We start from the raw sequence: 25747 nt of genomic DNA, 5'->3' as shown, positions 1-25747 counted from the left end.
TTTTAAAAAAAAAAAAACACACACACAAAAACCCCACCAAAAAGATGAGCTGTCAGTTATATACTGAACAAAGGGGATTTATGTTGCCACAGCCTCTGTAGGTGATTTTTTGTTTTTTATTAGCAAGCTAGGCAAGATGTAGTATGCAGTAAAAGTTTTACTGTGCTCTCCTGCTACTGCTTTCAACTTCTTTTCTTTGTATTTCAGATGTTTGTGATATAATTGTAGTCATGATTAATATAGTAAAATGAGGTATAAACTTGTAGTACACTCAGTATGGACATTGGCACTTTCTGAATTGAGTTGTTTCAGAGTAAACTATCAGGCAACACAGAGTACTGAATATTTTGCTGGTGGCATTCTGCTCGTTGGGTGCACGAAGTATCTTCAGAATTGTGTTACAATCTGCTAGATGTGCTATTCCTTCAGTTACAGAAAACATGAGTAAGATGGAATAATTCTGGTTGACGGTATTTTATATAAATCTTCTGTTAGTACTGCTGCAAAGCAATTAATACTAATTCAGTAGATACCTGCTTAACATTTCAGTCTTTTTGAATGAAACTGAAAATTGCACTAAAGCAAAGAACTCAGAGCAGAGTGGAGTATAGGAGTTTTCATTGCAGGAAAGACTAATAGGCACTGTTTTGAATCATTCAAAAGAACTGAAACCTAGAAATAAGTTTATGTCCTGTGCCATCATAATAGTGTAGTCTTCACTTAAAAATTCAAGAGAAGAAAGGAGCTTTAAGGGTGAATTGTCTGAATTGCATAACGATTCCCATCAAGGCAAGATTTGTACCTTATCAGGGAGAGCTAATGGTCTGAGACTCCTGAGACAAAGCTTGGTTTGTAAGCTCCTGTAGAGAATTTCAGCTTGGTTTGCAATAAATCACTATCTTCTCACATACTCAAAGTTTAGGTTCTTACTTGGAAGGTAAAAAAAAAAAGAGGATATTCTGCTATTGGGATTTGTTTTTGTGTATCAATCTGTGAGGTATCAAAGCAGGGAATGCTTCTTCAAGTTCATGTAACTCTGGTTTCTGTGGAGCTCTCCAGGTAAATCATGAGTACTGGATCCATCATTACGTGGGGGTATGGATGTGTTTGCATTATTGCCTTTGCTGAGGATCTACCATTTGGATGCCTTCCCTCTGCCTTCAGGACAAAAGTAGTTGATGGTGTTTACTCTTTCCTGTTAGTATTTTTGACAGCCATGGAAATACTACGTGTAAATGAAGTGGATGTCGTGGCTGCTTTTTATCAGTGGCTAGCAGTCTGTTTCACCTGTAACTTTGTTATCTAAAGGTGGTGCAGGTTCTAATTGTCAGTCTGGGCAGGTACAACCATTTGCTTCTGCTGTTGTCAGTGACTGAGCATTCAGAATTATAGTTCACAGAGATTCTTTCTAGCACACTATTTTGAATGTCGTGTTCCTTGCCTTTCATGAAGTAACAGGATGTTTAATTTCACAGGCAAGAAATGCATTACTTTCCCTTTTGTGGTGATGTAAGAGAACACCTTAATAGCTTTTCATGTTGCTACATTCATGTTTTTGTAGTGCTACTGTCTATTTCATAGCAGATACAAGAGTGAACAAAAGCCAATGCGTAGCAGCAACAATCTCAGTATGTTTTTATTGGCTTCCACTGCTGTGTTCTGGGGAGCACTTGAATCAGTGCTTCACCTGGCCATGGCAAGTGATCCCGTGGTTCATGGATTATCTCTACAACTGAGTCTGAATCTCATGTTCTAGTAAAATAAAAGATCATCACAGCACAGGAGGTCAAAACTACAGTTTCAGAAATAAATGCAGAGGGCTTTATTGCTTTGTAGATGAGGAAAATTAGGGTAAATACTTTATTGACTTGTTTTCTGTGAAGAATGAAAGAAATGCTAATATTTCATATTATCCTCTTTTTAACTGTATTTGTGAATTTTGCAGCAGTAATTCACGGCAGTATTTCCTGAAGCAGTATCTATTTTTTTTCTACTGAAAAAAGTAAGACTTTTTCAGTCACTTTTATTCAGAATACCTTAGTTTTGACTTTCATAGTATCAGTTTGCTCTGAAATGAATAAATCTGATTGTTAACTAATTTTTAGTCTGAGTTGCTGAAAGGGAGTGAAATAGCTAAGTTGTTCTCAGCTTTCTTAATGTTGTTATTCTGGTTGTGCAAATTTGTAGTTCTTGAAGGGTAGCGTTTCTGAAACAACAAGCACATACAGCTTCTTAGATTTGCACAAAGGCAGTGGCACAGGTTTGGAGTATCCTGATTTTTAGTTAATCCTCTTCACTTGTTAGCCTTTGTATAGTAAGTACTGTAGACTCAACTACTCCCAAATTTGGACAGTGTTTGGGACTGGCTTCAGAGACCTGCAGGAATATTATGCCTGAAATGTAAGCAGAACTTGACTTGTATTTCTGTAAAAACATAATTTTAGCCACAAATGTATTATTTTCTTCTGGAATGGCAATTCAAGATTAAAGTGGTTTTGGAAGCTTTATGTATTTTTTTCTAATTTTGAATGTTTCTGTTTTTCTTATCCCTACCTTGTTTAATTTTTCTTTCCCCAGTTGTCATTATACACGACATATAAAGAAATCTTATTTCTGTTATCCTACTTAAGTTTCAAATAGAATCTTGATTATTTTGGTACTAATTGGAGGTTGGTTTTCCTTAAAGTATTTGCATTGTTGCTTTTAAAAGCATACAATCCACTCTCACAGGAAGAACTCAGAAGTGGATATGTACCTTCATTTGACTAAGCAATGTACAAATAGTGTGTGTAAACATTTAAAATTGTGCTCTGTCTAAATCCTCTGAGATCCCAGTGCTTTTCAGAGTATGTTTGCAATTCTTTCTTGGCTACTCTTTGTTACTTAGAACGTCTTTTAAAAACAAGTGCAAGTATAGGAAACTACATTTAGATGGCTAATCTGTGTGAAGTGGGTGGTTCGGGGTGTGAGTGTTCAGTTAACACCTCAGTACAAGATACAGGTGCCTTGTTGATGTCTGAGTTAAGACAAGAAGGATGGTTTTGGTCATCTACTCTGCAGAATCTCCCTTGTTTCTGCCTTGCTTTTCACTCAGAAGAAAAGTGAGACCAACACCCTGAGTTTCTCACCGTTGGCAGTCCATGCCATTCTGCAGAAATGGAACCTATTGTTCTGGGAATGGAATAGCTGAGCATCATTAAGGCTACCTGAAGCTAAAGTTGAACATACCTGTAGAACCTTACCCCAAAATAGCACAGAAAATAATAGAGAAGTTTTCACGTGACCAAAATTAAGTATGTAGCTTCTTAGCTTTGCTGGGAAAACATAAATGTGGTTTAGGTGGGATGAAACTTACATCAATGTTTGTGATCAAGTATGTGAGGCGCTGAGCATTTAAAGCTTTTGTCACACTCAGTCTTTTTTAATAGTCGAGCTTGAAAAAGCAATACAAAACAAACAAACGCCACTGGATTTTAGACAGATTTTATTGAGCTTATTTGTAAGATTGAAGCCGTGGGCTGCTGAAAAATACCTTCTGGTCTCATCTGTAATAGTTACACTGGCACTGATTAGTAATGGCATTAGTTAACATTAATAGTAATTCTGATATTCATTTAAAGAGTTTGATTCAGGGTTATAGCATCCTTGCAGGACGCGTAGTGTACAAAGCTTCTGAAGTGAGAAACAGAATGGTATTCTCTCGATAGTCTGTAATTTTGAAAATCACATGCGTGCTTATTCCTTTAAATTAAGCGTTGCCATCAAGTACAAACAACAACAAAGTGGATATCCTACTGTGTGTGCACCTTTTCAGATTAAAATGTGTAGATTTTATCTCGTTCTTAATCTTTGTTGTGGGCATTTTAAATAATACAATAACTTTATTCTTTTTAAGTTTCTACCAGCAGGATGTCCTGAAAATGCTGCAAACAGCAAGGATTACAAGTTGTTAGAAAACTGTAGCCTTTGTAAGTCATCTTGGAATGACTGGTGGATTTCTTAAATGTATTGTGTGCTGTTATCCTCCTTACGGTCTTTAATGACAATCTGTTTTTAATAAATCTGTTTAGTTGGGTTAATTGGAGTTGGTAATAAATTTACTGTGATCCTAAAAAATACGCACTGATTGAAAGTCAACCTGTAAGGATTAAGGGTATGTTTATATGTAACTTGTTTTATTGGCTTTGCAGTTGCAAGAAAAATGTGTTTTGAAGAATACAGAAGATGTGTCTTCCGCTCAGTTCTGGAGTAATACATTTTTTTCTTTTGGTGTGAAGAATTCATTCAAGTTACTTAAAAGCACATGGTTAAGCTGATGCTCAAATGCAGTAAAAGACTTCATATTCAGATAATGATTGATACATAGTAGCTAGTTTTGAAAAAGATTCTCTGTCACAATGTAATATCAGTTCTCTTTTGCAGGGATGTTATGAGTTTCAAATACTGCTGTATGCAGTTTACCTGCCTGAAGTCCTGAATGGTTATTTCAAGCTGTTTGTACTTGACAAATGTAGATGTCCAGCCATCTCATGTCTGTTTCTTTGACTTGGCTGTCAGAAAGAAAGGCTGTTCATTCTTTCTCAATCCCTATTACCTGGCAGAGTCAGTCATGACACCAGCTTTTATAGTATTCCCTTTAAAATATTCTCTTTAGTGTTCAGTTTCTAGTATTCTTATGTCTGCTACAAATAGGTCTGAAGGATGTGGATCTTTGTATAAATCCAGTCCTATAGTGTATCTTAAACATGTTATCCAAGTATCTTTGCTGTGCCATCCACTGCAATCAGCATCTGATTTTTTTTTTTACCTTCTGTTACCTATTGATGAAAATGTTTTATGTACTGTTTGTCACTATTACGAAATGAAATAAGTACGTGTGCCATACTCTTTGGATGTCTTGTAGGGGAAATTAGCTTCAGGTTTCATTCTAAATTCATATCTAATGTATAATTAGTTTCATTTGAATAAAAAAAAATCTTCACTTGAAGCCACAGATTTCTAGGACAGAGACCTTCTTGCACAGCCTATATGATAGATCTTTTTCTGTATTTTATGATGACTGAACAAGAACTTTGAAGAGCAGACTTGGCTTCAGGTCTGTAATGGGATCTTATAAGGGCCAGATTCAGTGCAGGTGCTGTCTCACTGTGTTGCTGCTTTGGAGAGGCCAATAAAAGGCTGGACTTTACTCTTTCCATATCTGCTTAGGAGATACATGTAATGTAAAGTGAAAGAAATATAAATTGAGTAATTTGGAAAATGAGAGGGAAGTTCATCCATTCTAAGTTAGTTGAAGGAGCTTTCTAGCTGTCAAAACGAAAGTCAACTAAAAGTTAACTGTTGATCATGAGGTGGTACAGTGCAGGATAGATAGAGCACTGCATCTTACATTGGTAGTTTTGGACTCGCTAAACTTTTTTCTGTTTAAGGAATAATAATTAATTTACTTGAAATCTGATTGGTATTAACTTTTGACTGCCTACCACCAAATACTTCATGAACGCAGAGATGATGAATTGCACAGAAATGATTTTCTTAGATGGATTTTTGTGTTCTTTTAGTATGATGTACTTATGATAAAAACATCAGCCAAGATTGTTACTTAAACTTGCATCATTACAGACTCAGTTGTGAGTTCAAATTCCAGCGGAATTTTATTTGCCACTTAAAACTTTATCTCAGAACATCCAATCTGCAGAGCTGCATCTTTCCCATAGCTGCTACTCTGAAATACTTTTTTTGGAGTATTGGTGGGAGGAGTTTTGCTAGTATGAACAATGAACTTCTATGTTCTTATAACAAATGTAAGTTCACTGTTTATATTTGGTTACAAATTATGATTAATATTGACGGTTGATCTCTTCCTAGAGCAATGTTGTATTAATGTAACTGTCTAGACGTTAATTCCTAGCAATATAATTTTATAAGAACAAATTAATAAATCTCATAAAACGCAATGGTTTACTGCAGGCACCAGTCTTCCAGATATGCCTGTATTCATCTTTAACAATATATATCAGGATAAAGTCAGGACAACAGTGATTTAATAATTGATAAAAATTGAGCAGAGGGGAAAAATTGTACTTTTAAAATTCAAGTAGTATATTGCATGAACTCCTGCAACTTTTCTGAAAATGAAATATCTATTTTTTTCCTTTAGGATTCGGAGTTCCCTGCTGACACTCAAGTGGACTCATACCTTGCTCATGCCAAAGAGTACAGTCGACTCCTGAAACATGGAGCGTATAAACTGGAAAAAACTTTAAAACTGCACGTCTCAGCAGTGAGCTGGTAGGAGCCATTAACAGTACATTTATTTTATTGTTAAGTACATGTTGAGTCTTATTTTTTCAACAGATCATTCAGAAGCTTTAATTTAACATAAATTTTGAATTTTGAGAAACCAACTGCCCCAGTCAGGGGAAGATTCTCTGAAGAATATGGAAGTGGAGAAAATGTTGATGAAATTTAGTGGGAGCGTAAATACAGGAAAACATATGAGAGAACTGTTTACAGATTGAGATTCATCTTTGTAAGAAAGGTGGGATTCAGTTAGCAGATGTAAAAGCGGAGAACGCAGATGTCTGTATAGTCTAGTTCCAGAATGCTGAACTAAAATGCTGAGTATTTTTGCTATTTGTATTTGGTTACAGCTTATTCCCTTGGGTCAAAAATCAGAATAGTTTAAATTTAAATTAGAATGTGCAATAGCCTGTAAGCAATGACATTTCAGGGCTTGCTAGCTACAGGCAGAGGAAAAAAAAAAAGTTAGCACTAGTGTGATGGTTCCAAATAGTCTAGTTAATGATTTTAAAAAAGAGATTAAAATCATCATTATTTTTATCTTTCAAGTAATTTCATGTAGCATGGTACTTTTCTTACTGCACTCCAGCTGCTAAGGGTGCCCCTGTTTTAAAAAAACAACAACAACAACAACAACAAAAACAATCCCCCAAAACAACAGTATTCCTGGAGTTAATTTTTGTTGCTTAATTTCCTGTTGTATGTAAGAAACATAATCCAATTTAGCTATGCTTTAAAAGCTTAAAAGTGCGGGCAATTCTCGTGCAGGGTAAAATCTTGGCAGTTGACTGACTTGTGCAAATGTCAGTGTTGTGAAGGAATAAGATTATTTCATTATTTAAGCAGTGGTTTTTGGGATAGGTGAGCGTCAGGTAAATCTTGTCTGTGAAATGGGAAACAATCTTTGTATGTTTAATAACTGTAGTGCAAAGCTCACAGACTTTAAGTTGGCTGCCCATATTTCTTACTGCTTTATTTTAGCTTGACAGGGTTCCTCCTTAGTCTCTCAAATACTTGATTCTGGCTTTCCATCTGGCTAATTCCTAACCTCAAATGCTTAAGGTAATATTTTGAATAATTTTCTCCTGTATTGTATAGTCATATGAGGCCAACTGGGAAAGAAATCAGCATCGCTACTTTGATGAGACTGTATCAAATCTGCCTGAAATGTTATTGAGTTAGTAGGCTTATCAAAAAGCAGTTAGTGCAACAATGGTGTACTGGTCGGGGGAAAAAAACCCAGACTGACAGAGAAGGAAAGCCTTCCACTCTTGCAGGATTTTCAGTGAGTCAGGTGGAATAAAGATTAAAACATAGTCTTTCCAGTTGTTTTATCCCAAGACTTATGCAAGAGGCACCAGTGTAATAGTTTCCATGTTAATATTTGTCAAAAGTTTCCTTTTACCTACAGTAGAAAGTGAGATTTATTATAAACTACTTTTAAATTGTATTGCAAATTACTTGTATTAAAATACGTAGTGTGTAATTTTGAGTAGCGATTGCTCCAAAGCTCATCAAGGAAGGACACTTCTACCTAAATTTTGCAGTTACTGTGTACTTGAACAGGTGAGTGTAATGTGTGTTCATGTAAGAATATTCTTTGCATCTCTTATCTGTTTTGAATGATATCTTCTATATGTTGCTGAAAGAATTATTCTAGATGTTTATATCCAGTGTTTCTAGTTACTGCTAGAAGAGATGGTTGTATGTACTAGAAATTCTGAGTACTTTCCACAGTTAGTAAATGGATATCATACCTCGAGGATACAATACCACTAATTTACTAGTTAAAAATAATTTGGATGTCTTTAGACTTATTTGGAAACTCTTTAACAACTTGCTTCAAGAAACAGCAACTAAATTAGAAAGGAAAAAAAAAAAACAAGACGACAATTTAGGAGCATTTATTTAATTTCACATACTGACAATATGATCTTGAGCTTCATCAGAAGGCAGTGCTTTAAGGAAAGTGAGGGCTGAATAGAGCTCTAAAATAATTTGAATTGCTTCTCTGAAAACATAATGTAAAAGCAGAAAAAGCAAAGAAGAATGTTAAAATGTTCTTGCAAAAATGTAAGCATTATAAACACAGACTGTAACTGAATCTCTCATTTGCTTAGAAATCTCTTAATGAACATAATGGATTGCAGTTTCTACATGTTTAACTATGAAAAAACAACATTCGAGACTCCAAGCTGTTTTAATTAAAAAGCTTTTCTTGTCTGTATATCATTACTTTAATTCAATCTTTGTGACTGGACAGACTTTTTTTCTTGTTTTGCTAATGCTGAACATGGTATTGTGGATTGTATCAGTGGGTCATTTTTGACAGTGTCTCCTCTGGAGTATTTTTAACACCCTTCACTGTTTGAGGAGTCAAGCACTCAGCGTTCCTGTGTGTTTCAAGAAAACAGACCTTTATGTTGAAGGAAAGGACACTTCTAGTACTCCACTGGCAGCAAATGGTGAAGGATTTAAATGGGGGAGAGAGGTTGCAAATACTTGAGTTTTGGGAAAAGTTTCAAATGGACCCCATACCTTATTACATGCTATGGAATCTTGAGGCGTACAGCTATTGCACACAGAGCTTTAGTGATTGCTTTTAGTTTGATGGAGCAGCTATTTGGTCCTGGTACTGACTTTCCTCAGAAGTCCCAGCTGTTACGAAATGCATAAATCGTGGGGTTTTTTTCTGGGAAAATGACTTGGATTAAATTATCTGTATGGGGAATTAAATGAAAACGGTGTGTTTGAAGAAAAAATACTCAACTTCCACTAAACTGAAAGTAATGATGACTGTCTTTTTACAGACAGAAGATAGAGAAACCAATAGCTACTGAATGAGAACTGTTTCTTGTAGTTGATAGGATAAATAGAAGACATCCTGTTGACTTAGGAAGAGACCAGATTTGCTTTTTGGATTTAGGTTTTTCTTACCAGAAGCAATGTCTAATAAAGATAGAACAGAATCTGTTTTGTGTATGTATTAATAGAAAATACAGCTCCAGCAAATCCAAATTCAGACTTTTTACATGCCTTAAAGCTGATGCTTTAAGACCTTCATTTAGCATCTTCCCTTGGGTAGGGAAAAAAAATCTCTTGGGAAATCATGTTGGCTTTTCGCCAAACGGAATGTTTCCTACTTCTCAAATCTTCACACAGACACTCTTCTGCATTAAGCTCACATTTCTCTAGTGTCCTTGCAAGTATCCTAGTAAATCTTACTATGCAAGAAAGGCTGTAAGATCTATAATGCATAAATGATCTTCTAAATCTTCTTGCTTACTGTCCATTTTCTCTTTATTTGCCGTCTGCCTCCCAAGGGGTTTGGATGTCTTAACAAGAAAGATACTTCTGTGTCACTCTGTGTGGTACGTCTGTCACAGTTTACTTTGTCTTTACTTGGAAGAAGAGAGATGCCTGTACAAATATTATTTAGTGCATTTTTAGTGATTAGTACTGTGTCAGAAAATAGAAAAATAGCATGTATTATGTTGGACAGATGCTTATCTGAAGTGCAGCTGAAAAAACAGCAGTATTGGCATGAGTTTGAGATCAGTGCAATGCTGTACTTTGCATGTAATTTAATATGTTTTGTAGTTAGAAAAAAAACTCCTGTTTCTCTTGTTTTTTGTTTGTTCAAATCTTACATCAGCAAATGGATGTTGTGAAAATATTGGATATTTGGTATTTACTTTTGACCTTTTTTAATACCTTTAACTCAAGCAGAATGACAAGTGAAGGCTCCATTGCCTTTTCTTTCTTTTTTGTTAAATTTTTAAGACGCCTTCTCCTTTCCCATCTCCTTCCTGCCCATGCATTATGTACATAGATTGCAGCTCTCCACTCAAAGCTTATTTGATGTGGCAATTGTTCTAAAAATGCCTTTTGATTGTAGGTAAAACTCATAAAGCGTATGACCTAATAACTTCAGTGTATGCCTGTACAAATGGAAAATGTATATTCTTGTTTACAAGTAACTTAATGTTCCCACGTCTTTTATTCCTGTTCAGTATATTGTAAAGGAAAAAGATAGAACATCAAAACCATTCTGCCTGGGCACAGTAAAATACAAAACTGGAGATAAGTATGAAGAAAAGCAAATGCAAAATGTTTGGTGATTATCTAGGCTTTCCTGATGGACCCAGTAAAAGATAAGTTTTCTATAGGGGCTAATTCATCATTATATCTTATTATGCTAGTTTTCCTCATTTTTTTTTTTTTTTATCAGTGGATTCCAGATGAGATTATTAAAACTTATCTCCTTGGGAACCATGCAAATTGACTTGCAGCATAAAATGTGTAGGTGATTTTATGAGGCTTATTCAAAAATTGAAATTGAAGTTAGTCTTGTAGTGCCTCGTGCATGGTTACAGAGGTGAGATTGAACAAAACTGCATACCTCTGTATCCTTTCCCTTTTAACTCCTCTACTACTTTTTTCCTCCTTTGTGTAAATACCTATGCATTGGTACACAGATGTACTTACGCATACAGAGGAATGACCTTTGCTGAAAGGATACTTAGTGTTAACATGAGGAATTTCCTTTTGAACTTCATCTGAAGTTTGCTGTAGAATACAGTGGTGCAGGTTGGTGTTTTTTTCTTTAGAGTTTCAATCTGATGGAGAGAGTATTCTGCAGTCGTTTATAGAACTATGCCACTCGTTTCAGTCAGTGTCCTGCTTTAAGTCTCTTTTAGGCACTCCGTTTTTCAATTTCATTTCCAGACAAAGATGGAAGAAGCAGGCTGTTAACATTTGTTGGGTATGAGCGAGGTAATGGAAGTAGTATAGATCAGTTTGTAAGCAAACGACTTGACAGTTTTTCTTCTACTACCTGTCCCAATTGGAGAGAGTTCCATATTAACATTTCAAGATGTCCTTCTCCTTGATTTTCTTCTTTGTGATGCCTTATGCTTCTGATGTTGGGTAGCTTGATTGGGTAGCTTTGTTGAGACTGCTGCCTGTCAGACTGATGAATGTTGTCTCCCTTTTTCCTGTATTCCAACCATTTGTTTCCATCTCTGTGTTTTTGTACAGCTGGTGAAGTAATGTCATTTTCTTCTGTGTCTGTGTGATGCCAGGCAAGGTACGGCGTCCATCTGCCAAGGGGTGATCAGTCATATGAATCGTATTGCGTCCTGAGAGCTCACAAGCTAGAAAAAGGGAGTTCAGAATTCATGGGGTGGAATTCCTTATCAAAGAGGGAAAATTTAGGAAGCTGACTCCCCAGAGCATTACGGAGTGATTTTTTTTAAAATTACATTTTTCCATTAACAGCATTGGTTAATTGCGCCGTCACGTGCTGATTTCTTGCATGAGTTGACACAGAGAACTGGAGATTTGCCTTAGCAGCGTTAGTTGCTGCTTAATTTTCCTATGGAAATTATACCTGATTTTAGAGGTACCTGCTGTACAGTGCTAGCTGGTGCAGGTGTTTAGCTTAAGCACAGCGGGCTTTGAAGTCTTGGCCCATGATAACTATGGGGTGTGTCTTGGGTTCCTCACCTTGCCATGTCAGCAATTCAGAACTTAACCTTCTTTTTCTGTTCAGTTTGCTTAGTATCTTATTATTTCTTACAGTATATGCTTCATATTTACGACCCACAACTCTATAAATTTAAATATTGTCTTTTCTTTCCCCAAGTGTGAATTTCAGAGCTTAATTTCTGATGACTAAGAGTTAGCTCTAGAATGGAATTTTTCTTACCAAACTGGTCTGGTGGTATATCTTTTTCTGGGACTGACTGTCTCAGCATGTAATCTCTTTCATGTTAACACATGAAAAATATTTCTATAATTTGGCTGAGACAAAAAAAAAAAGCACCTATCTGAAAGTAACTTCAGGAAAAAAGACACTTTTCAGGCCTTAGACATACTGCTGAAACAAATCTGCATCCATGTAAGTAGTCTGTAATGTTGAACCTTTTAAAGATGTTATGCAAGTTTACTTTTTTATTAGAACTGCAGGTATCTCTTTTCTGTTACTGTTCTCCAAAACCAAAGCTTTAATTATTCTTTCAATTCAGACATAAAAGATTTTTATCAAAGATGAGGAAAGCGAGTCTCACCTTCATACAAATTGCTCAGTCTCCTGCTTCCTAGCTCTGATTTGTATTATATGGAATGTGAGGTAGGTAGAAATCTGGGTGGATGGTTGTGTGCAGGAGGTGATGATCAGTGGCACAAGGTCTAGCTGAAGGCCAGTCACTGGTGGTGTGCCCTAGGGGGGCATCTTTGTTAATGACTTGGCTGGTGGGGCGGGGGCACTCTCAGCAATTTGCAGGTGGCACAGAAGCAGGCATAGCAGCTGACACCCTGGGGACCGGGGCAGTCTGGAGAGCAGACAGCAGGAACTTCTTTGAGTTTCACTAAAGGAATTATCTGTGAAGCTGATGAGAAGATATGCAGATGTTTCCACTGAAAATAAATGGAAATGTTGTCCTCCTGCCAAAGAACATGAGAACTCCAAAGTCACAAGGTGTGGTGGGTACACCTATCAACGTCCCCACTTACGGTGGTCTGGGGGGAATATGATGTGTCTGCCTTATTGCCCCCACTGCCTCTCTGTCCCAGTGGACTGATGTCAGGCACGGACTGACAACAAGGTCCTTTCTCAATGAGTCCAAGTGCCATCCAACTGGTGGCTTCCTGAGCTGTGCTGACAGTGAGCTGCAGCTGCTCACAAACTCAGCTGCAAGTACCAGGATGGACACCCAAAAGCTGAATGATGGAATGCCAGGTGGCAGAGAGCTGTGCAGGCTTAATCTCTTGCAGGTTTAATTTAGTTCTTTTGCTCGGTGATGACAAAGAAGGCATATCTGTGTATGCACTCACGTGACTGCCTGCCCTGTTATCTCCACGGTAGTGTTCTGTGTGGCCGTATTATCCTCGTGGGGAATAATTCCTGCAAGATTACGTACGGAGAAGATCCTGAAATTGAATTTGTCTTTTGAGACACAGCTCAATGCTCTAGCTTTCAATTTCAGAGTATCACTGTTTTCTATAGAAATTAAGCTCTTAATTTTTTTCTGCATTTAGACCCCATCGCAACAGAGAGATTATTTCACGGACTTCAATCTGTTCATTATCATACAATGCCCCTGTAAGAGCTTTAATGCAGCTTATGAGGAAGAAGTACTTGTAGGAATATGTCAGATGTAGTTTAGCTCCTTGTAATGCAGTTTGGTAAGGGAAAAACTGAATAATTAGCAACCACAGGGCGGATCACACTTGAATAAGCTGTACGAGGGCTTGGTGTAGCACTGGAGGGAAAGCTGGCAGCAGCCCTCCATCCCAGCATCATCCCACCTAACATCAGTAATAGGAGGACAGGTATGTGTTTCCCTTAGCTCTGCATTTGCCTCTTCGAGTCACCTGGTGAAAGTTCCTTCCTGTCCCTCTCTGTAAGTTTTCTGGCTGCCACAGTTGTGAGAAGTTTGTTTCTCGTTAGCTTTGCCTGCAGCTTTGACCACATTGATGGCTCCTGTGGGAAGGCCTCTACCATCACTTTAATGGCCAGCTTGAAACCATAACAGTAGTAATTTGAAGTTGTATTGTGCTCTTTTATGACATACCATGAAATGAGCTGGGTAGCTCTGTAATTTTGTTAGCAAACAAGCACCTTTATCAGAAAATAGGACGTTTTCAGGGAAGGTCAGTGGAGGGAAAGTGTATTTTTATTAGTTACCTTCATAGTTTTTGAAGCAGACTTGGCAGAAAATCCTGAAAGTACTTGATTATAAAGGCATGACTGTAAAAAGATTGTCTTAACTTTATGAAGGTTCCTCTATATTCTCTGTAGACTGGAAACTATCATGCCTGGTAACTGTCAGTAATTCTAAATTTTGGTTATCATCTTTTTATTCCCTTACTTATTAGTAATCTGTGGACAAGAATGGGGTTGAATAGATGGGGTCAACTGTTTTCTGATCTTCAGGAAACAGCCAGCCTATGCTGTGCTGCTTGAAAATAACTTTTATGAATTTCTTTTTATGATGTGTAAACAAGGTGTTGAGATGCTAGTGAAAGGAAATACTTTAATGAGCATGAAAAATAATTTGTGTGACAGAATCCACATTGTGGAAATGTTTTTTTAGAAAAAAAGTACTCAATTTATTTTAGAATATAGAAACGTTGAAGTCCAGGATTTCCAAAAGGTGAGTACTATCTGTCTTTACACTTCAGTGTCTGAGGAGATTCTAATACCTGTCTGCAAAACAAAACAAAACAAAAACAAACAAACAAAAACACACACACACACACACACACACACACACACACTCAAAAACCCCTCAATGTCGAGCACTGACATTTTTTTGAAACTTGAAAATTCATTTACATTTTTATAATGCTTTCAGCATCCATTCAGAACTATTCTTTGTCAAGAAATGTGGAGGGAGCAGTTACTTAAGAGCCTTTGTTTTGATTCCAGGCTTCAGTTTTAATTTTTCTGGTATTTGACAGTGTATTTCCACATACGAGGAAGGTAACATGTATCTTTGGAAAATGTATTTTTTTAACACTAGTTTTTAGGTAATTGTGTTAAGACTTCATGAATATTTGAGGCAGAAACATAGATTAAAAAGAAGCCAAAAAGATGTAAAGTTTGTTTCCTGGGAAAGGAAGGAGTATTGCTGAATGGCATTTCTGAGAACTGGATTGTTGTATGCAGAATATATTGTGATATTGTGGAAATGGAAGGGGAATGTAATGAGGAGGAGTATCTCTAACAATGCTGAACTAATGGAGTCATTGCAAGAATGGTATGCAGTGTTCCCTCAGGGCATTCACGTGATTTGTGCTTAACATTTAAGATGCATCATATGTTTTGTTTTTTTTTTCCAAATACTGTACTTTATGGAGTAATATTCAAATGTTATAAAATGGTTGGGATTATTCTACATAGCCACAGAATTCTAGGATTTTGTCCAGGGCAGTGGAGATGAAAAAGCATATGTGGTCTTAGCCAATTTTGTATGCCCCTCATCAAGATCAGAATGCATGAAGTTCTGTGTTTAAAATAATGGGGGATTGCCTTTTCTTTATGCTTGCTGGCTGTGCCTGCCTAAAAGATGAGGACAGCACTGCCTTGGGGCTGCAAAGCTATCTGAGCTGCCCAGAAAAAGCACCTCCAACCTTAAAATTTCAGTATCTTGGGCTCTGCAGTCTTCATCAGGTGCTGTTTCTCTTGAACTTGCATATACACTATGTTATTACAGAGCTGTACTTTCAAGACAATATTATAATCAAATGAAATTTAAGGCATCTTGCTGTGGAAATGTCTGGTATGATTGCCAATTGCTGACTTCTTAACTTCTTTATTGAGCAAATAATGGGAATTATTGCACGCTTCCACTACTGTCCCATTTGCAAGTATGCCTGTGAGTTCTCACATTCAATCTTTCTTTATGTAATGGCATGCATATCGACTGTGCTCACAAAATAAATATTGTTTCTTTTTCTTTGCTGCGGATGTTTTTGTTTTAATTCCATTGTAATTTCTGTATGGCAAATTCTGAAAATATCAATATTTGATATGCTGTGAGCTGTGCAGCTGTTGATAAGGTTAATAGGAAAAGTGGGAGTTGAACTCAGTTTGAAAGATGAAGTTTCAAGTTCATCTTTCAACATTTTTTTTTAGTGGTACAAGGGGGGAGTAAATTCCCTTGGGCTTAATTTGAAATGCTGAAATCAACTTACAAATGTTCATTTCACCTGTTGGCTTGTTCTCTACATGATGTCTTCCTCGTTTATCTCATTCTAATTTTCATTAACATAACGGCTCTGAGGAGACCTTATTGCAGCCTTCCCATACCTGAATGTACCTACAGGAAAGCTGGAGAGGGACTTTTTATGAGGGCAGGTATTGACAGGATGAGGGGACGTGGCTTTGAACTGAAAGAGGGGGGATTTAGACCAGGCATCAAGAAATTCTTTACTGTGGAGATAGTGAGACACTGGAACAGGCTGCCCAGTGAGGCTGTGGATGCCCCCTTCCTGGAAGTATTCAAGGCCAGGCTGGAATGGGGCTGTGAGCAACCTGGTCTAGTGGGAGGTGTCCCTGCCTACAGCAGGGGGTTGGAACTAGATGATCTTAATGTCCCTTCTAACCCAAACCATTCTATGTTTGTGTGATTCTTTCAGAGCTGTCTCCTTGGAGAATTTCCAGCATTGCATTATAAAATGTCCAAATACAGTTGGTCAGAAAACCAAGTAGTGCAGAATTCTTTAAATTTGGAGTGCTTCACCAAAATTTGCCTCTTAAAAATAGTATTTTTCAGGAGGTTGCCACCTCCTGACTCAGTGCCAATTTCTACAGGAGTATTTTAGGCTGATAGTTTGGATGCATCTTGATAGAGGTAACAGAGCTCAGAGTTAGGATACTGCTACCAGAAGTTCGGTGACACACTTAAAAACTTGTTTGTGAAGGAGTAATAGGCTGTGTGCTGTTTCTAATGGATGCTTTTGTTTTTTTATTATCTTTTTTTTCAGCTCAGGATGTGCTCTAGTACTTAAAAGCAAGCGAAAGACTCATGAATGTGATGAGTTACATTTATGAATTCGTTTACAGAATGGGATTTAATTGCTGCTATTATAGCTAATTATGACTGGCATAAAACTAGGTAATTTTTTGGGCATCATCATCAGATTACATCGGTTCATGTTTCTTGCCAACACTAGTTTCTGTCTGGATCTGCTTAGGAGTAAGGAATCCCCTTTTAGGGCTTTGGGAGCTCCAAAGTGCAGATGACCTATGGCAGTAATGATTTTCTAATACTTTCTTATACTAATGCTGACATTTTCAGGAATTATGCACATCTTCAGGGCCAGACTTCTTATATTACTTGTGCACAAAGTCTAATTCAGACCCATCTCTCAGAAACTCTGTATGCAGGTGAGTAAACAAGTGAACATATTTCAGATGAGAGCAACTCCCACGTAGAGATTTGAACAAAATGACAAGATTGCCTTGGGGAAATCTGGCATATTCAAGAAATGTGATCCTAGTTGTAAATGTTGATAAAATCTGAAAACGTGTGGAGCTTTTAATTCAGTCTTAAATTTAGTTAATGATGTAGTTCAAGATTTTGCAGTCAACAGTATAGGACAGATCTTCTGCAGAGTTAAACAGATCATAAACTCTTTCTCTTGAATCAATTAAGAGAACGTCTTGATTTTCATTTTACATTAATTGATGCTGGATGCTGTAAGAACAGTAGACAGATTTCCTGCTATTTCCTTCTTTCATTTTGCAGCAAATCAACTCTACAAGTCTAACATACAATAAAAAAAGATGGAGACTTCAGTTTCCAGTGTGGTGGACATGGACACCTGCATTTGAGAAACAAAAATGTCACGCAGGTGAAAGTCTAAGGCTGTGATTATCCTTCTTTAGTTGTGTTTGTAGCCATGAAAGTTAATAGGTGATTATCAGGGTGATTGCCAGACTGAGCTTCTGTGCTGGTGAGAAGTGTTTGTTTTTCCATCAAAATAAATCCATCTCTCTTTAGTGACGTGCTTTAAACAGAAACTGTGCAGAACATGTGTGCTTTATTACAATTTATAGAACACGGTTGTGTGTGTGGCTGCAGGTAGTGTTCTTGGTCTGCTTTTTAATGTTTAGATTATAAAACGGAGTTCAGAAATGGGTTGCTATTAATGTTTTGCATTAATTTCTTCAGTTGAAAAGAACAGTTTTGTACTTTGTCTCATGAAGGAAAGTATCTTAGATGTGTTTTTAGCTGATACATGTATTCCTTTTTAATTTCTGTCTCTGAGTGCATGACAAGTTATTCCATGTCCTAGATGTAGCAAATGAAGGTGAGAGTGCTCCATGAAATTCGAGTCGGAAACCTTTTTGATATTACTGTGGTAGACACCTGGGCAGCCTAGATGGCCTCTTCTCCTCCTGGAAGAGCTGGCTTCCAGCAAAAGCTCCTTCCTTCCTCATACACAGCAACAGGAGATTTTTCTCCCAGCGGTGATACCAGGTGGAAAGCTTTTCACTCATGAACTCAAGTAAGCCTTAGTGTTTTGTTTCTTTCCCCACTGCACAAGCATCCAGCCCGAACGTTCCAGTAGGAGTATTTTATCTTCTTCTTGAGAAATAATTTTCTTTGATAGCTGACAGCTGATTATTTTCTAGCTACAGAGTTTGAGTTAGGACTTGATCTTTTGCTGCTGAGTGGACTTTCCCTCTTTGTTTTCATCAGTAGTGTAACTGGGGTGTTCTGTTCAGTGTGTTGCTTTTGTTACATCCATGCCCTTGTTGCTAGTGTTGTCGTCATGTTGTTGCTTGGTTTTGAGAGCACTGCATTGCTATTAAGAGGTGCTTTACAGTCGTTATGCCGTTGCACCTGTTGTTTGAATGTGCTTCTGAGCTACAAAACCTAATTCTGTCTAAACAACTGTAATGAGCTTTTAGGACCTCTTTAAGGCAGTTGGTAAAATTTTACAGGGATCAGTAGGTGCCAAATACCACAGTGTTCTCCTGAAGTGTTATTTTAAACACTTTAAAAAATGCCTTTTTGTAGTAATATATATGCATTTTTGTACAGCTGGCAACTAGAAGCTGGGGGAACACTTGAAAGATTGTAGAGCTGCCATCAACCAGAAAGCCAGTAGTCCTTGTTTCACCCAACCAAGCATTTCTGGCGAAATTTCAAGCATTTTTAAAAAACTAATTAATGCAGCCTCCTTCATCCTTAATTACATCCATGTACAGCGTTGGCTGTGGTGTCACTGGCTGTCTTCAGAGGGAGTTAGGGAACAAGGAAACAACTTCTTTGTTATGAACAGTGCTTGAATGGATCTCTTCCCTATCAGAAGGCAAGACAGCACAGGGAGAGGACAAACAAGACAACAGTAAATGAAGAAAGATTGATGGCCGCTGAGATCAGTGAGAGCTTTTTATCTAAAAATAACTTCCTGGGGCTTCTGAATCGTTGGGAAAAATATTTCAAAGGAATATGTAGTTTTCAGCACTATCCTGATGTACTGACAGTTAAACATGCGTGGAACTTGGTTTGCCTCAGAAAACAAAGCAGTAACTGTGACTTAATGGTTTCTGGACGGGCTCTTTTAACTTCCTATGTAATGATGTACAGATTTACAGCATGGAAATGTCATTCAACTCCATTTTGTTGCCTATTTTTATAGCACAGAGCAAAACAGCTGTATATTCTAGGTATTTAAATTATTTTGCCTTGCGTGCTGTATGCTGGTGTAACAGTGCACTTTTATACACATAGCAAACCGTGTACCTTATGTTTGCTGTATGGCAGGGTTCTCAAATGTGCTTTTCAGGTATCTGTGAGACAGTCTGCACTGTATGTGTTATTTCTAATTCCATTCTTCAAGTTTAAGAGGGTATTTACCCAAAGGATCAATCCAAAGACGTGTTCAAATGCAGACCAAAAAGTATTATTAATACTTTCCTTAAAGGGAGTGAAGTCAAGGCAGAGCTCAAGAAGTAAAATACTTGAAAGCATAGTTTTTAACTCATCTTTTTTTCCTTAAAGACATGTTTTGTCTTTGACAGGTTGTAAAGAAGGGTGGCTTACTCTTAGTGCCTGCACTTTGTAATGAGGGAAGCGTTGTGTGACCTTGTAGTGGGGAGCCTGAGACAAAGGTGGAACTGGGTTAGGCACGGTCATGCTTGGGTAGGTAACCTGGGGAATGATTTTGGAAGAGCCATCTGAACTAAACTGTAGGTGCTAAGTATTTAAAATTCATCTCTAATCCCTGGATATTGTTTTCAACCTATTCTTAAAATGAATGCTGCTTGTCCTTATTTATATCCTCTTTCTTTTAGGATTTGTTCTTGCCATACTTTTGTATCATTTCTTGAACTCTCCGTCCTTGTCAGTTTTCAGGTGCATCATGGTGTGATGTTTAGTCTGTGTTTATGATAGGCCTGGACTTGATATGCAAGTCATTTTATGAATGTATTTCTGTTGTGACTGAGCTGACAAGGAAATGGTGCATTTAAAAAAAAATTCTTTATTAATTTGTTCTGTCATAGGAAGTAAACTACTTACTGTATACCTTTATTTTTGGTAGGAAGTAAAACACAGACAGACAGAGCAGCTCTGGTAGCTACTGAAATTCATGTTCAGGCAAATTAGCTTTGGGTCTACGTTTTTCTTCTTGGACAGATGAAGGGAAATGATTTGTGAAAAACAGGAGAATGGGAGCACAAAGTCTGTTGGAATGGACGTACCTTTGTAACTTTACTGTATAGTAGCAGTTATAACTTACGTTAGAACCTGAGCTCTGCAAGGCTAATTATGTAAAACTGTGTTCATAGATCATAGTAAATTTCCCTAGCATTTAAACAAATTTTAAATATAGTACTTGTGTAAGCTTTTTCAAAATCTTATGGGAATTGTTTAATGTTGAACTGTGGCTGTTGGTGTTTTAATGAGCTGGCAGTATATGCGGAGCAATTTGGCTGTATTTTAGTTTTTGTAGATTACTTGGATCTGCTAATTAATACGGCCCTTTGAGACCCTTTTGTGAAGATTAATGGGTTCCCAGAAGAAAAACATTCTAAATGCTAGAGATCTGCAAGACTTTTGAGACTAGCATTATTTTAAATTATGCCAAACTTTACTAGATTAAACATTATCTGTTGATGGAAGAGGGACTGAAATTCACAAGAGGCACGGTAAAGATAAAACACCCATTTATACTCATTCTGTTTTCCCTTTCTGCAGAAAGCATGAGAGTTAAAAATTCTCAGATAACGTTAAGGTCTAGAAAAATTTTAAGGGAGGGAAACAGTTCTAAACAATCCTAAAGGGAACAACTCCCACAGGAAGAAAATCACTTGGAGTATCATCCACCCCCACTGCATACACATCTGGTAGTCTTTGTAACTGGAACCTAAGCTGACTGATTAAACCTGAGTGATATTGGAGGTATCCTGAGCAAGAAAATGGGACTTGGCTAGCTTGGGAAAATCCTTAGGAAATTTGGGAGTCTAGACTACTTCAACTTTGAAATAGAAGCAGCACCTTTGCAGGAAGATGACCACTTCATACCATAACACAAATTACTTTCCTTTTGTCAGTTGCAAGCTAAGCAGTCTTCCAGTTCCAAAGTTGCTTTTAAGTAGACTGAGTTGTTGATACAATCCTTAAGTTTCTGTCTTCTTAAAGTCTGTGTTCTTTGTTTTTGCTCTTTTCTTTCAGAGTCTTCTGTATCAGTCCTCCTGGTCTTCTGCTTTGTGTTTCAGTTTGAACCTTTTAGCTGAATCTTCTTTGTGGCAGTTGCAAAGGTGGTTTGTACTTTGATTCAGGTTTTCAAAAGAATATGTTTTAAGCACTTTAGAATGGAGCTTGATAAAACACTGATCTATATAGTGCTTTTAAAAGAAGCATATAGGAGAAAAGTTGACATATATTCTTGCACATGTGTTGGTCTCCCATTTTTCACTACTCAGTGAAGATGTGCAGACACCCTCATTAATGAGTGTCCTTTTTGAAGAATTAAGTTAATCTTTGGAAAGACAATGGAAAGCAGCTTCATCAGCCTTGGAAAGAAATGTCTGTCTTGAAGTTGTTCTATATTCCTTTTATATTCATACTGAATGCCTATAAAAATGTATGTTCTGAGGTGTGTTTTTCACATGGGTGGTTTTTGTGGTGTGTCTCAGGGAATTTTTTTTGCAAATCATCTGGCTTCTGGCCTGATTACAAGTTCCTTGTGAATCATGTTCGTAGTAGAAATTAGGTGGAGGTTGAGGGAAAACTGATTTTTCTCTTTGCCCTTCTACAGATTATTTTTCCATCGCTTGAAACCTCTTCATGACTCTTTCTGCTTCTCCATCTGCCCTTTCTGGAGGAAGCTGCAGTTCTTGAGGAATGAATGGAAGAAACTTGAACAGTTTAATTTTACATACTCTTTATCACTATGTGCTTTCTCTCTCCTGATGAGGCCAGGCCAGGTCTGAGATATGCTTTTGCAGAGAACAAGGATCACAGATGAATACAGCTGTAAGAACTATCACTGTTAGGAACAGGGTGTGGTTTTTGGGCTTTTTGAGCTCCTCAGCATTCATTTCATACTGCTCTTTGTTGTCATTTTTTGCCTTTGAAAATTTTTCTTTTATATACTTAGGAGCACACATGGATGGATGCTTATCAGTTTGAAAGCCATAATTTTTAGATAAAAGATAGACCTTTGAGCTGTGCTACATCTGCTGAAATGAAGTAATGTGAAACTCTTTCCTGAGGTGCTATCAGTGAGTTCCATACTCCTTTAATTTAGAACTATGATTTAGCTTTTATCACCAAATCTGGAATTAACTTTGTGTTGACTTAGATTTTATGTGACCCACCTTGTACCATCAACAGAAACTTTCTGTGGTGAGAAGTATGTCGTAAAAATGAGTTCTATTTTAAACTTGATTTTAAAACGTTAATTTGCAGTGAAAGCCTCAGTTTCCAAGCCTTCTGGAAGTCGTAGATACCTGCTGCTTACTGAGCAATTTGCTCTTTTCCTGGAAAGACTGATGGACAGTTTTTACCCCGAGTGTGAAATATTCAATCAGGGAGTATGTTTTTACTGTGTCAAAAGACATCTGCTTTAATACAGTTCTCATTCCGTGCTGTTACAAGCCTCATAGTGTGTTTTATACTTCTTACTGCATTTGAAAGTAATGGAGTAGTGGTAGGTGATTGGGTGATAATTGAATGCACTTTCATTATAAAAATTGGATGTTCAAGGATTTTAGAAACCTCTGTGAATTAAATGGCACAAAAGGTGTAGAGGAGCTGAGAAATCTCAACATCTTATCCTATGAAAATGAAAAAGCTTACAAAAATCATGTGATAAGGCATCTGTTATCAAGATAGATTAAGCTATATAGATAATTCTACTGTTTTTTTTTTCCTCCTAAAGATTTATGCTTGTTTTCTCTTGGTATCTTGACAGTATAACAGTATTGGTTTGGAGGGGAAGAGTATTTGGTAAAGGCATTAAAATGGTTATTAAATTAGCCAGAACTCTCATATTGCTATCTTTAAAAATATGACTGCACCAGAGTCTTTTATCTGGAGACTTGTTCGTGCAGGTAGGAGGCACTGGTTGGTTTTGAAATGGGGACACCAGCTTTAAAAAGCCAAGTAGTCTGTTCTGTCATTAAGTAGCGTGAGCAGGGAACATGCAGTCCTAAATCAGTTGTTCTCCCATTTAAAATCAATCAAGTCTTTCAATACCAGATTGTATTTGTAGTGAGCTGAATTCACACCATGCTAGTGTCGGTGGTTCTAATAATGAGATGAAAGTTTCATGGAACTGGCCTGTTTTTTGCTTTTTCTTGTCGTTGTAACTCTTAGTTTGATTGTGAGAATCCTTTTATCTAATGTAAGAAAGCAACAACAACGAAAAGCTCAAATCTAATAACAGGTGCTACAAAAAACAGTTCGAAGCTTGGATTTTTTTTTTCTCACTTGCTTTTAATATCTATTCTTTTAGTTCTGATTTTGTGGTTTAGGAGTCAGCCTTCTGGCAGCAATTCAGTTTATTTGGGCTAAGGGTCCTTCATGCTGTTTGAAATTCAAATCTGTGTTCTCTGTTTCACAAAGAAGTTTTCATGCTTTGACTTTTGACTTTTATGGCTTTTACTTTTTCCTTTTGATTCCTTTGAGTTTTATGTATTCCTTTTTTCCACTCATGAGTAAATATTTCTTGTTCTCTTATGAATGCATGCTGAATTTTTGCTTCCTTTTGTTTTGTTCTTAACTTTATTGGTTGGAGGTTTTTAAGTCTTGTAAGGTTAGTTCACTTTATTGACATGCCTCTTAAAGGCCACTGAATATAAACTACAGCAGTCATCCTTAGCATTGCAGAGGAAATCTTGTGAATTAGTTTGGAGTAGATTGCCAGAATGTTGGTGTATTGTTAACCTTGTGACTTTGCTGAGAGCAATCCAGTCCTCACAAACTAGCTCACAATGCTGCTATCTCAGGCTTCATTTGACTTGAAGAAAATACCATATCGTATGATTGTCATGTACTAATAAGTCAATGTGTGAAAACTTCTTGTTTCATTTAATGTTTTTTTTTTTTCTTCTTTGAAAGGCTCAGCCTTAATAGAACTTGGACGAAGGTACTGTAGCACTTGGCAGCATGGTCTTTAATTAACTATTTTTTATGTTACTGTTGTTTAAATAGCTTGTTAATATGAAATAATGCAACATGATTGTTGTTACTCGTTTAAACAAATGAAGGAGCTTAACGTTTAATCTCTTATAAATCTGCCTTCATGGTCATATAGGCCTTTTATACAGCAGTCACGAGAGTAAACAGGAAGAATGTGACTATTGCATTTCATTAAATGGTATCTGGAATTCTTTCTCACTGAAAGAGTCTCTAATTCATGTTAAAACTGAGGATGGGCTTTCAGCAGTGCCATGCTTTCACATAACAAGGTAATGCCTTTCTGCTTAGCCAAAAACCAAAAATTCTATGACAAATGATGGAACTGCAGTCTTTTATATGCTGCACTATTGTCAGTATTTTATTCTCGTGTGCTGACATCTCTTGCATGCTACAATAACCTCAGTCAGCAGGAAATGCACAAAGTAAATAATTGCAGTTTCTCCATTAGCATAGTATAGTTTTGTACGTTACAAGCTGAATAAAATGCGAAGAGTTAATTGAGTTACAGGCAAAAGCCCCAGAGCAATAATTATTCAGAGATATTAAGTTAGCAAGTAATTGCATTAAAATAAAGTTGCAGTCCTGATTTAATTCACAATATGTTTCATATTGCTCAAGTATTGGATTGCTCTATTTCTTTTATTCTTGGGAAATAGAGCTTGATTAGAAGACCTACTACTCAGCGGCACAGCTAATGTTGAGTTAGCTATCATCTTTTCATCATCAATTTGATTTTATACACTGGTAGTGAGGTAGTACCTTACTACCACACTGTACGTAGGGCAGAATGCTGCTTGGACAAGAATGTAGCAGTCTCCCAAGGAGTGGGAGATGGCAGGACTGTGTTCACTTTCTGTACTCACTTCTGCAGGAGAGGCTGAAGCCATCTGTTGCTCTGTGAAAAGATGAGTGCTATCCTGCTTGCCTCTGAGCTGTAGTTCTCTGCTGAGGGAGGCATAAAGAGGCATGTAAGGGCAGAAGCAATGCAATCTTACAGCTACTCCAAAGCAGGCATAAAGTCCCTGCCAGTGCTTTCTGCCATGGTGCTGCATAAACGGCAGGACTGGAAGCAAGCTGTAGAGTGAATCATCTCTCCTATCCCATCTGGTGTAACACTGCGCTCAATAGAGGGCAGTCAAGCATCCTTTCTGCTCATACTGCAGTGCTCCTGTGTGACAAAATCTGTTTCGGTCATATGGGATCAGTGTGTCGTCATTAGAAGCTTTTAAGTTGAATTAGTGTTTCATATCTTGTCTTTGCTGAACTTCCTAATA

The 25747-nt window shown here is 37.2% G+C and overlaps 1 protein-coding gene across 1 annotated transcript in view; it reads left to right on the top strand.

Annotated features, from left to right (window-relative positions):
* SPAG16 (sperm associated antigen 16) overlaps positions 1–25747 on the top strand; it is a 351197-nt gene that overhangs the window by 51154 nt on the left and 274296 nt on the right. The window contains exon 11 of the mRNA XM_031554276.1: positions 6161–6291. Coding sequence (XP_031410136.1) covers positions 6161–6291 — 131 coding nt within the window. The remainder of the gene's footprint in view (positions 1–6160; positions 6292–25747) is intronic.

Source organism: Meleagris gallopavo, chromosome 7, assembly GCF_000146605.3.
Source record: "Meleagris gallopavo isolate NT-WF06-2002-E0010 breed Aviagen turkey brand Nicholas breeding stock chromosome 7, Turkey_5.1, whole genome shotgun sequence".
NCBI lineage: Eukaryota > Metazoa > Chordata > Aves > Galliformes > Phasianidae > Meleagris > Meleagris gallopavo.
Note: the sequence above shows the minus strand (reverse complement) of the source record. Positions and strands in the feature narration are given on the sequence as shown.